The sequence below is a fragment of the Culex quinquefasciatus genome, chromosome 2 (assembly GCF_015732765.1).
Source record: "Culex quinquefasciatus strain JHB chromosome 2, VPISU_Cqui_1.0_pri_paternal, whole genome shotgun sequence".
Classification (NCBI taxonomy): domain Eukaryota; kingdom Metazoa; phylum Arthropoda; class Insecta; order Diptera; family Culicidae; genus Culex; species Culex quinquefasciatus.
The window spans coordinates 78,128,710-78,144,828 of NC_051862.1; the positions used below are offsets into that span (position 1 = coordinate 78,128,710).

A 16,119-nucleotide genomic window follows, 5' to 3' on the forward strand; every position below is an offset into this window, starting at 1 on the left:
TTAATTTTGCAAACTTTTATTTCAACTAAATGTCAATATATTACCATAGAATTGCTAAATAAACATTTTGGAGTGGGTATAACACCGTTTTGAGAGTCTTTGTATCGCTATAAAGATTTTTCGTTGGAATTTCGTACCAACCCGGAATAACGTCGTCGGAAAATCCGCCGGCAACCGAACCGGTCCACAATTCACAAGTCAACCTATTTGGCATCGGAAAAGGCATAAAATTTCTGATTTTTTGATACCCATGTATCTAGGTTTTCTATAAAACCCACGTTTTTAAATACCTAGGCAAAAAGTAAGTTTGATTCACGCAAACAAAAATTACGAAATTCCATACATTTTTGGCATATTGCTCAAACGAAGCCATAACAACGTTTTTGCCTAGGTATTTAAAAACGTGGGTTTTATAGAAAACCTAGATGTATGGGTTTCAAAAGATCGGATTGGTACGAAATTCCAACGAAAAATCTATTTTATCGATACAAAGACCCCCAAAACGGTGTTTTACCCACTCCAAAATGTTTATTTAGCAATTCTATGGTAATATATTGACATTTAGTTAAATTAAAAGTTTGCAAAATTAAGTTTGGATAAGTTTTATATAGAATTTACAGAGTTATATAAACTTTTATACTAAGTAGTTAGTAAATTTTATATTCAATCCAAATTATTTTTTTAATCAGTCAAGGATGCCTATTTGGAGTTGGGAGACTGGATTCATGGTGATTTGTCAACAAATGACTTTATTTGTGTTAATTTTTTGAAAGGTGTAAATTAAAAATAAACTTTTCGGTCTTATCGGATTCGTTTTATGTTGCAACTTCAAAGTGTATGATTTGAATGCTATCGATTTGTACAATATTCAGGAAAGTTTTAGAATTTTGATGCATACATTATTCCTAACGATAACGAACTTAATGTCACCCAGAATGATTTACAAAAGTTATTAACAAGATTAAACTGTGCGTAAAATGTTGCCCATCATCACTAACTTAACGGGGATTACGATTGTTCTAACCGCAAAATTTCTAACCCCTTTCGATTCCGCCCACTCCTTGGGATTATGCAAATTGCAACCCGCGCGTTTAGGGACTAATCACACCGGTAAACACGGTCATAAATTTGAATTAACTTCCCTCTTCGAAAGGACCAAGAACGATTGCGTCTCAGGCCGCGGATTTCCGTTTTTGCGGCCGCGGCGACGTCCTCTGCAAACAGAGGCAACGTGTTTTCGTAGGTGTAAAACACAAATCATTCGCACCGAGGATATTACTGACGAAAATAACAGGACAAATGGAAATTTCATTGCATTATTTAATTGCAAATAAGAAGTATTCTGCAGTAGCTTAAATATATAAAATATTTTCAAAAGGTTAACAAATATAAACATATTTAGAGAAACTTAAACATTTCGTCATGATTTCCCTAATCGATTTGATGTCATACACGTACACAGAATCGTTTCCAAATCAAAATAGAACAAATCTCGTTTAAACTTTGCTCATTGTTAGACCAAGTTCAGGTTCAGCGCTGCCTCGATTCCACGAAATACTTGTGAGGTCTTCCCATCAAATTTCAAGAACTGTTGCTTTTTGGGCGGAACGATTTCGATGTGGTTTCCAGCTTCACGTAGGTTTTTCCACTTTTTATTTTGGTTTCGCGTATAGCTGTCTGGAGTTCGCGCCCGAGCAATGATGTATTAATGCGTATCCGCGAGGCGTTTTTACCTGTGTGTTTATGTTTTGATTGTATCAAAGCTCACACATACATACATGGGTAATTCTCTACCAACTCACACGAAATCGGGAAAAGTTGCCCCGACCCCTCTTCGATTTGCGTGAAACTTTGTCCTAAGGGGTAACTTTTGTCCCTGATCACGAATCCGAGGTCCGTTTTTTGATATCTCGTGACGGAGGGGCGGTACGACCCCTTCCATTTTTGAACATGTGAAAAAAGAGGTGTTTTTCAATAATTTGCAGCCTGAAACGGTGATGAGATAGAAATTTGGTGTCAAAGGGACTTTTGTGTAAAATTAGACGCCCGATTTGATGGCGTACTCAGAATTCCAAATAAACGTATTTTTCATCGAAAAAAACACTAAAAAAGTTTTAAAAATTCTCCCATTTTCCGTTACTTGACTGTAAAAATGTTTGGAACATGTCATTTTATGGGAAATTTAATGTACTTTTCGAATCTACATTGTCCCAGAAGGGTCATTTTTTCATTTAGAACAAAATTTTTCATTTTAAAATTTCGTGTTTTTTCTAACTTTGCAGGGTTATTTTTTAGAGTGTAACAATGTTCTACAAAGTTGTAGAGCAGACAATTACAAAAATTTTGATATATAGACATAAGGGGTTTGCTCATAAACATCACGAGTTATCGCGATTTTACGAAAAAAAGTTTTTAAAAAGTTACTTTTTGCGTTTCTCTTTGTTTCGTCGTCCGTGTCTGTCGCGGGTGACCATGAATGGCCATGATCGATGACGACCAACTTTTTCAAAACTTTTTTTCGTAAAATCGCGATAACTCGTGATGTTTATGAGCAAACCCCTTATGTCTATATATCAAAATTTTTGTAATTGTCTGCTCTACAACTTTGTAGATTATTGTTACACTCTAAAAAATAACCCTGCAAAGTTAGAAAAAACACGAAATTTTAAAATGAAAAATTTTGTTCTAAATGAAAAAATGACCCTTCTGGGTCAATGTAGATTCGAAAAGTACATTAAATTTCCCATTAAATGACATGTTCCAAACATTTTTACAGTCAAGTAACGGAAAATGGGAGAATTTTTAAAACTTTTTTAGTGTTTTTTTCGATGAAAAATACGTTTATTTGGAATTCTGAGTACGCCATCAAATCGGGCGTCTAATTTTACACAAAAGTCCCTTTGACACCAAATTTCTATCTCATCACCGTTTCAGGCTGCAAATTATTGAAAAACACCTCTTTTTTCACATGTTCAAAAATGGAAGGGGTCGTACCGCCCCTCCGTCACGAGATATCAAAAAACGGACCTCGGATTCGTGATCAGGGACAAAAGTTACCCCTTAGGACAAAGTTTCACGCAAATCGAAGAGGGGTCGGGGCAACTGCTGTGTGAGTTGGTAGAGAATTACCCACATGACGTTTTCACATGCCCACTTGAGATGGAGTTGAGTTGATTTCAAGTCTCGTCACGTGCGCGAATGTGTTGTTTCTGAAAGAACCGTTTTTTGTTTAATTTCCTCCGAGATAGGTGTATAACTCATTCTTGCATCGGTACTTAATTACAATGCCTTCTTCAGCGACAGGAATGATTTATTATCCTTTAGATAAGGGTAGTTCAGGTGTGTGCCACATACTACGTTAAAATGTAGAATGTAGAGTTGATATAAATAGCACTAACTTGATTTAAATTTATAGCTAATTATGTTGAAAGTCTTTTATTTGTTACTGTTGATTTTTTTTTAACAAGCTGCTAAAATAAAAGAATTGTAGTCCACTTCCAGCTGGATGAAAATGCTGAAATTTAGTTCATTAAGGTGAAATAGGAGTACCGCCATCTTGACACCACAACTCGAGTTTTTAAAAACAGTTTTAGGAAAAATGTCGTAAAAGTTAAAACAAACACCCACACACACCACAACTAGACATTTTAAGCTCAGTTTTAAGGAAAATACAATATTTAACGACTTAATGAAAATTAAATATGAATGCATTTGTGTTTCACAATATTTTTAAAGAGGTGATTGATACTTGGAAAAATAGAAAGCTTTTATGTCTAATTAAATTGCGTATAAAATTATAAAACGTTACAAAGAGGTTTTTCAACAATTATTTCTCCAATTTTAATTATATTTCAATACATTTTTGTCAGCCTGAATCAGATGTTACGTATTTGATTCGTAACTCAAATGTCATGAGTTTGAATCCCGAGATGGATGGTTTATAAAATTGACCTTATGGGTGATTGTAGATTTTAAAGCTAAATTAAGTTTGACTTAAAATGACACATTCCATTTTTTTACAGTTGAGTAATGAAAAATGGCAGAGTTTCATAAGTTTTTTGTTTGTGTTTTTTCGATGAGCAATACGTTTTTTTTCGGATTTTGGAGTACTTGAATTGGTCGTACCGCCCCTCCGTCAAGGGATATCAAAAAATGGACCTTGAAATTCGTGATCAGGGACAAAAGTTACCCTTTAGGACAAAGTTTCACGCAAATCGAAGAGGGGTCGGACAACTGCTGTTTGAATTGACGGAGAATTACCGAAATATCAAATTTACAATCGAAAATAATTCCATTTTTTTATCAGCAATTTCCACGAAAGCAAAAGTGTTAGGGTGTCCTGCACCTTGCTAGAGTGGTCCCAAAAAACGAAAATGCGAAAATCGACAATAATGACCGTTTTTGGTACCACCCTAGCACGGTGGAGGTTACCCTAACAGCCAAACAAAAAAAAACAAAAAAAAATACGGGTCTAATTATTTCGGCTAAGGAACCCCTAGAAGCCTGATCGGACAACTTTTTTTGGGTTTACGCTCTTTTCAAATGGAATTGCAATATAAAAAGATCGGAAATAATTTCCAAAAACACGAAAAACGAATAAATTTTTTTGAAAAAAACACGAAATGTACCTAATACGTACCACACTTGATACTGTTTTAAAAGAAACATTCCTTGTTTAGAGATGTAGGCAGTATCTTCTCGTCAAATAGCCTGTTTTAATTACAACGTATAAAATCATGAGCAAATTACCGTTAAAAAGTTTTCGTCTCGCCAACATCGCTTGTTTACCTAATAAAAAATGGAAAAAAGATACTCTCCCTCACTACTCCACCATTAAAATCATGTGCGCTCTCGCGGTGCCAAAAGAAAACACTCGGCATCACCTTCACCCACCTGTTTCTTTTTGCCTCGATTTTTCCTCCCAAGGATCACGTGTCAACTCTGCGGAGGAGAAGTACTTTCTTCCCCAATATAAACCGAAGCGATCGAATTTCACTTTCAACCGCAACTGGGTGTGAAGGTTTCGTGATTTTTAAACCCCCTTTTCACGTGAACGTTTACTCAAGGGAGCTTGGTTACGTTGAAATGCACACGAGATTTTAAAGGAAAAATCAATTCCTCATGTTTTATGCATTGGTTTTTGAAACTTTAAGAGTTTAAAGTGATTTGCACCCTTTATCCTTGAACCAATGATATGTTTATCACACATTTTTCTTCCATTTCATTCACAAAAGCAACTTGTTGGTTTTCGCAATTTTCTTAGAAAATGGTCTGCCCAAATGGAAGGCCACACAGGTCATAGACAGAATCCCTCAAACATATTCTGACTGGGTTTGTGCAGGGCGCCGATCAAAGTTTCATCATCGTTTATGGCATCTGCCCAAATTGGCATGTGGTTCACACTCCCTTTTGCACTTGTCAAACAAGCCAGTGAAAGTGCGTGCATCAAAGGCGTGAAGGATGATTTTTTATATTACTTTATTTCTATGGTAATCATCATAAAATATGATTAAGCGATTGGCCCTTTGATCCAACATGCAGTTCCAGCGTTTTTTTAGAAATAATTCAATAAACAAAATTTAAATGTTTGGCTGATTGTGCGTTTTGAAAATGCCTTGGGCCAAGGTTTTTCAAAACACCCAAAAAGCAAAAACAAATGATACCGTAAACTGGGGCGAATCGGGACTACAGTCTGAACATGAAGAGCATTTTTTAGAACACTTAAAAGCTTGAAATATGGAAACCAATGCACTATTTTTGTTGCTCTTTGTCTGTTCTATCCAAAACATGTCAAAAATAATCAAATATCGCAAAGTAACAAGTCTAAAACAGCTGTCCCAATTTGCCCCAGATTACGGTAAATTTTGTTTATTGGCCTGATTAAAAAGACTCTAGAATTGATTTTTGTAACAATGACAACATTTCGTCGCTGTTGTGTTATCTTGTCGCACGTGCATTTTGGGCCAAATTGAGTTAAGAACGCCATTTTGTGCAGCTCACAATGCCTCACCTTTTGACCTTGACAGATCCCAAAAAATTGATTTCAAGCCTGAGATATTCAATAAAAATCGAAAAAAAACTCCGTGCTTTTTTGTCACTTTTCATAAGAAAGAAATTTCAATCTTGTCGTGCTATCTTGACACATCCTGAAAATTGCTGTAACTGCGACCACACTGAAAGAAAGGCACATAGTAATATCACATGTCTCACACGTGAATCTGCCCCATACGGTTTAGCATGTGAATATCATGTGCAAATCACATAGAAAATTTCAACCATGATACATATTCAAACCAAGTGAAAATCACTTTAGCTTCATTTGTCATTGCACATGATTATCACATGAATTGCTGATGAAAATTTAATGGATTGCACATTCAAATCAAATGATTTTCTTTTGTTTTTCAAGTGAAAAGTTAAAAAGGAGTGGTTTGTTTTTTAGAAGAAAAACACGTTTCATACATTACATACATTATTTGCCTTTATTTTTTAAATGCAAATTACATTTTAGGTCTCCTTCACAAATAAACCAACATTTTACTTTTTCACTTCACATTTCACACGTTAAAATTCACTTTTCGGGCGATCGGCGAACCTTGGCTCCGGTGCACATTCCGGAACACCTTGATAATTTTTGGATCTTTGTCGTCATCCGCAGTAATCTTTTGGTAGATACTTCGGAAGCCACTATAAGCAGCGGTGGCAGAATGCGGACGATGGAAACTGTGCTGTCCGCAGCAAGTTTCCCAGGAATTCAAGTTAAACTTTCAAGCTCATCAATCAATTTTGATTCCGAACCTGAAAATATCAGAAAATTTTCTGCTTAGCGTATATTTTGTTAGAGATGTAAATAGAAAATGATTACCTCTGTTTTGCAGTATAGTTTTAAATATTAAAGTACACTTTTCTAGCAAAAAAAATAATAATAATTTGAAGTGCGAGCTCTTTTCTCATACTATTCATGTAGCCATCTTGCTTGGAACTAATTTTCACCATTCCTACTGCAATATCTATAACATTTGACATTAACGTGAATTCCACTTGAAAATCAAAGGATAAGTCAATTGGGGCGAATCGAAGTGCAATTCGTGTGAATCAGACATGAAAATCCCATGAAAAAAGAGTGGATCAAGATGGGTTGAACTAACGTTGTTTTCACATCCATTCCACGTGCAAAACATGTGTAGGTCAAATGAAAAGCATGTTAATTTACTGTGTTGATTTTTGGAGACACTCACGTGAAAAATCACATGAAATTGCCATGTTGGATTTTTTCAGTGCACTGGTCAAAGGATTTCATGTCAGAACGCGTTTGGCACAGATGCAAGCTCGACTATCGTAAACATTTTCAATTATATTTCAAGACTCCGGCAACCAAATTCAACTGCGGGGCAATGCACAGATTGGTCAACCAAACAAAACGTGTTTGTTATTGTTTACATTGCGTGCTCTCGTTTTTGTTTATTCAAGGTCAAACATTTAAACTACACAGAAAAAAATATGTGAATTTACTCGACACGGAAAAAATGAATCACATGTAAACTCAGTTGATGTAAACTTGAGATTTGACGTAAACGGGTGAATCATACGTAAAATCATGTTTTTACGTATAATTTGTTGCAAATTTACATCAAATTGCATGTAAATTTAAATGTTTAATGACGTGCAAAATTGTTACATCATAAATGATGTAACATTCAGAAATATTTTTTTGTGTGTAGTTTTTCCCCGAACGTCGAAAAGCGACGTACGACAAGATAGCACGACAGCGTCGAAATGTTGCTTTGGAACGTTTTTCGTCATAAACTGGGTGATGAATAGAGCGAATGCGTAACGTGATTTTCGAATGATCTCACCTTGTTTACATTTACAAAGTAGGAGGCTGTTCAAGCACAAGCATAACTTTTTTCTTACTGGTAAATGAGCTGTTTTATAATCAATAGTATATGTCTTATCTAGTTTTTGACATGTTTGGATGGAAAATTGTGTGTTTTCAAGTTTGGATCGGTTAGAAGAGGTTTTTCTTTTTTACGGATGACAAAGAACTGCGGAAAGGGTGTCATTCTGCGATATCCAAAATAAATTCCCTGGCTTATTTAGGAATCCTATAGCTCTTCCTGGTCCAGTGAAAAAACGTGGCTAATTCTAGCGAAGCAGATCCAACAAACAAAGAAGATTTTCACTAAACCAGTAGGTTTTCAAACGGAATCAAAATAAAATTAAGACAGCTTCTGGATGGATACAATCGCATCGACTCCATAAACAACTTCAATTCGTAATTATTAAAAATTACGATCTCGCCTTCATCTTTTTAAAGATTTCTTGACTTCAACTCCAGGTCCTCAAAAGCTACAAATTTTTCATTCTTGAAAAAAAAAAACATTTTTTTAATGAGCGATAACAATACTCTCTACTGTTGGCGGACAGTAAATTGGTTCCACTTCAAAATTGAGGCCGTTTTGCGAAGCATTGTTCAGCACCCAGGTCATAAAGCAGAAAATATTTGAATAAAAACATTCAGGTTTAAGCTATCTTTAACTTTTGAACAACCAACCAACTTCCAAACCAAATTAAGTATCCCGGGACTCGAGAATCGTTTTAGAAAATTTTAGAGAATTTTGTGTTCAGATTTTCCGAGATAAACGCATTACTTTCATCTGTTAGAAAAGTGCGCTGATAACAAATTTCAAATTAAATATTGATATTCGATTCCAGAATGCTCATCTTAAGTGGATCGATTGAATCTGTAATGAGATTCTGCCACAGAAAATTGTTTATTTATTCAACCAAATTGAATGTAAACTGTTTGATGCACGAAGCTTCAAACCATAACCGTGGGTTGGTTTCTTTCTTGTTACTGTTTTAAAATTGCTCCTTTTTCCGGAAAATCCTTTAACGACCTCATTGCAAACCTCCTCGGAAACCTCAGGCAATAATAGTACAGCACAGCGATTGTCTGTCCCAGATTGATTGTCTAATAAATATTTATCAACATATTAAACTGTTTGCTCGCAACACGTTGAGCAAACAAGACGCCTTTCTCTCCAACTTAACCTAACCCCCTAGCCCACCACCAAGAGCAAGGAAGATTAGCACGACAATAACTCATTCCACGTGGTGCAAACTGCAGCACGCAACCGGAAAGGATCGTTCCGCATTCCTGGGGCCAAAGTTGTCCGTCCCGGGGAAGCACCCGGATGCGTCCCGGTGATTGATGCAATTGTTGTTTGAAAGTTTTGTGCAACCACTCCAACAAGTTGTTGATCGGAAACCGGAAGCCGCCACAGCCAATGTCAAGTGCATTTTTCGGGTAGACCGGCGAAACTCGTTGCGTCAACGACTTTAGCTTCAAAGGACAAACTTTGGCTTCCTGTTGGTTCCAAAATTGGCCCGGTTTTCCCGCGTTTTCCTGCCAGGTGGTAACTTTGTGTCACTTGAATGGAGAGATGTGGTCACTGTCTCCCACGTGCTCGTGTTGTAATTATACAGCGGGAGCGAAACGCGGCCAGAACTTTGTTGTAAAATAATTAACTCTATTTTGAGGCGGCAGCAGCAGCGGTGGCATGCACTTTTTGTTTGGTTCTGAAAAGTCCCTTGATTGCGGTGGTGCACTTTGGAGTGGCCAAAAGTGGTTTACGGTGTTCGTGAATTTTGGCGAGCTGTCAGCAAGGACACTTTTAAATTATGACTGGGGCAAAAGCAATGAGGAAGTACCGGTTGCAATTAGAAGAAAATTACTATATTTTGGCCTAGAAATCTGCAAATGTACCCTGCCAATTCTAAGAAGGATGTTTATAAACTCCTCAAGCCTGAAAATATGTTTATCAGATTTTCGAGCACTTGACATACGACGGTTATAAAAAAAAGATTCATGAATTTCTGCTGGATTGCTGTGAATTATCATTTGAAATTGGGATAATTTGACAATAAAAGAGAGTGGACATTTTCAAATAAGAAAATCCCCTGTGAATAAGTCGCCAAGCCTGTTATTAAAAAAATCCCAAAATAATTTCCTGTTCTTCTTATGTTCCGCATTTTCTAGGAATAATATAACACACACCTGACAAGTGCCGTCAAAACACAATGTAATGAAATGTAAAACCACACGCAGTCATTGCGCTTCTTCAATGGCAAACTTCGCGCCACATCGCAATATCAGACTCAGCAGCAACAAACGCGCTTTGAGCGCGAAAACTGATTGGCTTGTTATTCTGATGAGTGACTAAGTTTTACCTACTTATTTACCTGTATGACAACACTATACGGTGTACTGTACGACGATGCAACCAACCATCGATGAAGCCACACCAAGAGGAAGCAACCGTTTGAGTTTCCTTGATGTAATCAAGGGAAACTGAGAAAAGTTTTCGACACTTTCCGTACTATCCTCCACGAACGGTGTTCTTAGACGTTTCGTGATGGTCGATGCATGACAAAGTCTGCAGTTTTAATTTCAATTTGAGTAGCTAATGTCGGTAAATTGAGAATTTACAACACTTGCCCCACACTGTATTTGAATTTCGTTCATAGTACACGAAGACGTCACATAGAATCTCGCCGTTACACGAATCGTTCCAAGTACAAAAGCATTTCCCACACCAGACGAGACGGAAAATTTGATCCGGAAATTGGTGATACAATTTCAAACAGCGTAAATTGGATTCGGGCCAATCGTCCGGTTCTGTCAATCCGTCTGGTGCGACAAAACAGGCGAAGATGCAACGCGCATCAACGCCGGTCGTCTGCTTTTGCCAATCGCTTCAGGTTTGAATAAGGATTAGCGCCTGGCTTTGCCAATGGTAGGCCTGAGACGGATTCCATGTCAAAAGTTGTGTTCAATATTTGAGGTGGAGGAGACGAAAACAATAATTTGAAAAATCCACGATTTTAAGTTAGGGGAACTATGCCCATTCCCATCAGTCTAAGCGGTGGAGACTGAATGATGCTCGGTAATATGGGAATTTCCTCGAAATTTACTTAAACCTTTCCTCACCAACCAGTAGGCAAGATTTCTTGATCATTTCTGATTAGTTTGATGTTTACCAAAAGGTATTCCTATCCTTTTCAAAAATTCTATTCTAGTCACACAAGAATGCCCTGTTGCCAACCCAATTTATGTGATAATTTTTTTTCCTTTCAATGCATTTTTGTTGCTGCCAAGTGCAACCAGTTCTCTACGAAATAGGTATTTTTTATTAACTATAGTTTTTGTATTTTTTAATCCGGCTGATACATTTTTGGTGCCTTCGGTATGCCCAAAGAAGCCATTTTGCATCATTAGTTTGTCCATATAATTTTCCATACAAATTTGGCAGCTGTCCTTACAAAAATGATATATGAAAATCAGGGATGGACTAATCGTAAAACAATAAATTGCGAACTTTCTTCACCCGCGAAAGAAAGAGGAAGGGAATCACGCAAAAAAAACGTTGGTGCCTTCCTCGCATTCATGTTGTATTTTAGGTGGTATTTACAAATTAATTTAAGAGTTTTTTTTTATTTTTTTTTTCATTTGTTTTTTTTAATTATTGATTTTACTTGAACAGCAATTTTCAATTATTTTTTTACCAACTCTTCAAAATAAAGGTGAAAAGTCTCATGAGTTATATATTTCAGTAAAAAGTTCGTGTAAATCTATGTCGAAACAAAATGATGCAGCAACATAATTAATACAGATTTTTTCCAGAAGAGACGCAGACACTGCTTAAGCGATGTGGCAACCGGGCGATACGCATGCAAGGGGGTGTGGCTGCCAATCCCCCGCGTGGTCAAAAAGTCAAAATAGCAAAAGACCCGGCCTTTGAGGTTATGCAAAAATCACCCTTATTTGTAGCTACAAAAATACTTTTTCTTGGCATAACTTTAAAAGTACTTCACTAAACAGAATAAAATTTAATAGGGTCTTAGGGGATCCCAAAACGAACAGAATAAGGCGGATCCGACCAAAGTCGGTACAGCCAGTTCTGAGATAATCGTGTGGAAAAAATCATGTCTACACACATCCCCACAGACATTTGTTCAGAATTTGATTCTGAGTCGATAGGTATACGTGAAGGTATATCTAGGAGTCGTATATAAGAAGTTCATTTTTCGAGTGATTTTATAGCCTTGCCTCAGTGAGGTGAGGAAGGCAAAAATTGCTCCCGAAATTCTCCAAGAAAATCAATCGGCTGATGATTTTTTGTGAATTTCCTTGTCAGTACCACCTAAATTCATTTGTTTCATTTTGTTTACGTGTCATTTTTCGACGTGTGACGTTACACTTGCTAGCGTACGAGTGAAAAAGATGTTTCGCCGAAAAATCAAGATGATGATTTTTTTTAGATTCCTTTTACCGATCTTTCGTGCGCGAGAGAGGAGAGCAATGTTCCCTTCGGATTTTTTTCTCTTGATGAACATCCAAAGATTTTCTTTTGATGATGATTATTCCATTGCTGATGAAAATTCAAAAATCTGTATCTTTTGAAGGAATTTTTTGATCGATTTGGTGTCTTCGGCAAAGTTGTAGGTATGGATAAGGACTACACTGAAAAAATGGTACAACTTGATTTGACACATTTTTTTAATTTTTTTTATTATCTGATATGTTTTAAGGGACATCAAATGCCAAATTTCAGAAATTTCCAGAATGGGCAAAACAACTTTGACCGAGTTATGAATTTTTGAATCAAAACTGATTTTTTTTTCAAAAAATCTAAATATTGGTCACAACAATTTTTCAACTTCATTTTTTGATGTAAAATCCTCCTTTTTCAAAAGTGGGCAAACATGGGCACAAATTAAAAAAAATGAATAACTGAGACTTTTTTTTAAAGTTAACTAAAAATGGTTATTACTTGAAAAAGGTGCACTATGTCAAAATTTCACTTAAGTACTTTTTGATTGAAAATCCGATTTTAAATCGAAAAATGAAGTTGAAATTTTTTCCTTTACATGTCAAAAAAAAAAAAAAAAGAATGAAGATCTCTTGGAGGTTTTTTGCAGCACTTTTTCGAAAAATGTATTACTCAATCCGAACATTTTTTAATTCTTTTCTTTATTTTCTACAATGTGAGTTTGAGTTAATTTCGCACAACTTTTTAGAACAATGTTATTTTTTACCCACACACTGACGAGATGCAGGCTAGGGATCAAACATCCCTGGGGATCAAGTCTCTACGGTTCACCCCCAGCAACTGTGACAGACAAGAAAATCAACCGCGGTTAATCAAAATCCCTTGAAGAATACAGTTTTGGTGATTGTTTCTGTAATCAAAAGGCTCCGTATTGGGTACTGTATCCACTCAATACAAAAACCTGAAATTGTCAGTTTTGTCGTTTACATGGATTAGTCACCTAGCTGCAGAAAACGAGTCTACTTTTTGTTAAGTCGGTACTCACATATTTGTATGAAACCATTTTAAATTCCGTCTTCCGATCTATCGTTGAATCAAAAATTCTTCAAAACAAGTCTGAAACGTTTATATCTACGAACTCTGACTCAAGTTATGGCCACTTACGCGATATTGATGCAAAAATTAGGGATTTTATAAAATAACTTATTTTTAATTTTTAACAGATTGGTTTGATGTGGAAAGTCTTTCAAATGTGTTGATACTGTTCTGTAAGCCATGTAGATCTCAACATATTTTTCAATTCAAGGATTCCGTTCCCTCCTGTATTTTCAATTCGGTTGTACTCGACCGCGTTAAAACTCTTTATTCCGCATAATTTAAAATAACCCATAATGCTCCAACCACCTGAAACTCGATTTCCGTTTCCGTCTTCTTCTTTCGCAGATTATGAAAATGTCCCCCTGCAAGGTCCTGTTCGTGGTGATGCTGTGTTCGGTTCTGCTCTGCTGTCACACGTCCAGTGCTGGCCCGGCCCGTCAGTTGGCCAGTTTGGCAGCGAGGGCCTCCAAAATACCACGTTCGATACGGGCCCCGTTCCGCAACTCAGAGATGATGACGGCGCGAGGATTCGGCAAGAGGCGCGCCCCGATTGGAGTGAACGTGGGCGGGGGCAGCGCAAGCGGAACCATGGTCAAACACGTGGCCGACGAAACGCCCTGGGGCTACGACAAGCATGAGGCCGGCAAGCTGATCGAAGAACTGGTGGCCGACGGAGTTGATTCGCTGCAGATGGGTGGTGCGGGGGAGCAGGAGAGGTGAGATTGTATTCAATGTTTTAAACCATTACACTATGGGCCATCCCCATACGAACATTTGCAAGTACAACAGATATCTGATTATACCTACTTTCAACCCTAATTTTTTTTTAATTTATGATTTCATTTTTTCAAATTGGTAAACAAATTTATTTTTGCCGAATTTTTAAATCGAAGCCCGCCCAGAGGTTAGGTTGTAGAGGCTAAATTTGGAAGCAAAAGCTTTTTAAAAATGCATAGGTTTGCTTTACACTTTGGACTATTTCTTAGATCATTGATAGTCAAACTAGTTTTTACTGACAAAAGTAAAGCGTAGATTCTGGCACATCAAGAGAGAGGATATATTACTGTCACAAACTTTTTTTTTCTAATTTCAAAACAAAAATTCACTGAATTTATTATCATTTTTATCCCCACCTCTTCCCCCCTCAGCTTCCCCCTGGACTGGTTCGCCTCCGAGATGACCACCAACCCGGCCCTGGCGCGAACCATTTTGCAACGCTTCGTGGACACCAACCGGGACGGGATTCTAACTACGAGCGAACTGATCAGCTCACCGTTGGGTGGTGGTGGCGCCGCCGCCAGCGACAGCAACGACTTGTTCTAATTCTGGCCCGGTTCGATTACAACAACCTCCCCCCATTTCCGAGTTCCCACCGATTTTCCCACAGAGTTGAAGAAATGGTTACAAATTACACGGAAAGCTCGAACGAGGACAGCGCGACTGGTTGCGGAAGGATGAGAAACTAAAAGACAGCAAAATCAAAACAAAATCGTGTAAAATAATTGACAAAGTGAATGTTAGCTTTTTTCTCTCCAATTAATTCGTTATAGTAGGTAGTTTGTAAGGTTTTAGCTACCGTAGAGTGTAGAGGGAAAAGGGAGTTTTAGTTCGTGGACAAGAAAGAGTCTGGTGTTATTTAGGGAAGCTACTCAAAATTTATCGTTTTGTACGCGACAGTTCTACGCGATTTTGGAAGTGTCTATAAATCTCGCCGATGTGGTCGATTCATCTCAATGTAATATATATACCTGATGTGACATCGCGTTGATGAGACTGGAACGAAAACACGGTTGTAAGCCGGCAATGGCTGGATGCCGGACTATTTCCATGAATTCGGGAAATCTACGAGAAAGAAAAAAACACAGTTCAGAAGGGCAGTTAGCGGATGGTAGTGTTATTAAGATGTTCAATTAATGCAAATATTTAAGCACATGTCGCAATGTTATGAGGTGTAAGTTAAGTTCAATACAAAAAAGTATAATTCATGAGAGAGAATGCTACCTTATAGAAAACTAAATACATCACGCAAGCCAAAAACAAAACAAACACACACACACACACTGTACCATACTTAGAGAGTGCTAAAACTGCAGCATGGTTAAATTACGCCAGGAAAAGTTTACCGAAGAAAATTGCAAAATAAAACTTGAAAATTACTGCAAAGCGATATTTTCGTACACACATCCTCCCGAGAAAGCAGCAAAGAAGGGCTTAAACTTTCCCCGCACTTTGAAAATATTAGCGCAGCAGGTTGAGAATTAGTACTGCTTCACGCCGGGGCTGGCTCATGTTTATGCTTACTTTGCAGTGCAGTGCTATCTGAAACCCCGTTCCATACCCATCTTAAACATTTTAATCATACCGGACAGGGTCGGTGTGCTGCATGTGATTGAGGAGGAGCGGCACAAAACGATATGCGAATGGAAATATAACTTGGACTTGAACTGGGAGAGTTTCATTTCACACCGTGATCACATCAGATGAGAGTGGGTCATTAAGGGGAACGAGGTTTAATTTTACTATGCTTTCGTGTTGATCAACCTTGATGGAAATTTGATTGGATTTAAATTTGGAAGGTTTAAGCGAGCATTTAACAATTCATTATTGTTGATGTCAGTCAGAAAACAGTTTGGGAGATACACATAAGTTAATCGGAAAAAATCTTGTTTTTATTTTAAGTTTAATT

The 16,119-nt window shown here is 37.2% G+C and overlaps 1 protein-coding gene across 9 annotated transcripts in view; it reads left to right on the top strand.

Annotated features, from left to right (window-relative positions):
* The window catches only part of LOC6040059 (allatotropins), a 57,774-nt gene extending 41,897 nt beyond the window's left edge, over positions 1-15,877 (top strand). For all 9 annotated transcript variants that reach the window (XM_038252285.1, XM_038252288.1, XM_038252284.1 and 6 more), the window contains exons 3-4: positions 13,779-14,149; positions 14,582-15,877. In XM_038252285.1, the coding sequence (XP_038108213.1) occupies positions 13,779-14,149; positions 14,582-14,756 (546 nt within the window). In that variant the 3' untranslated portion in view covers positions 14,757-15,877. The remainder of the gene's footprint in view (positions 1-13,778; positions 14,150-14,581) is intronic.
* Positions 15,878-16,119: the final 242 nt, after the last annotated feature.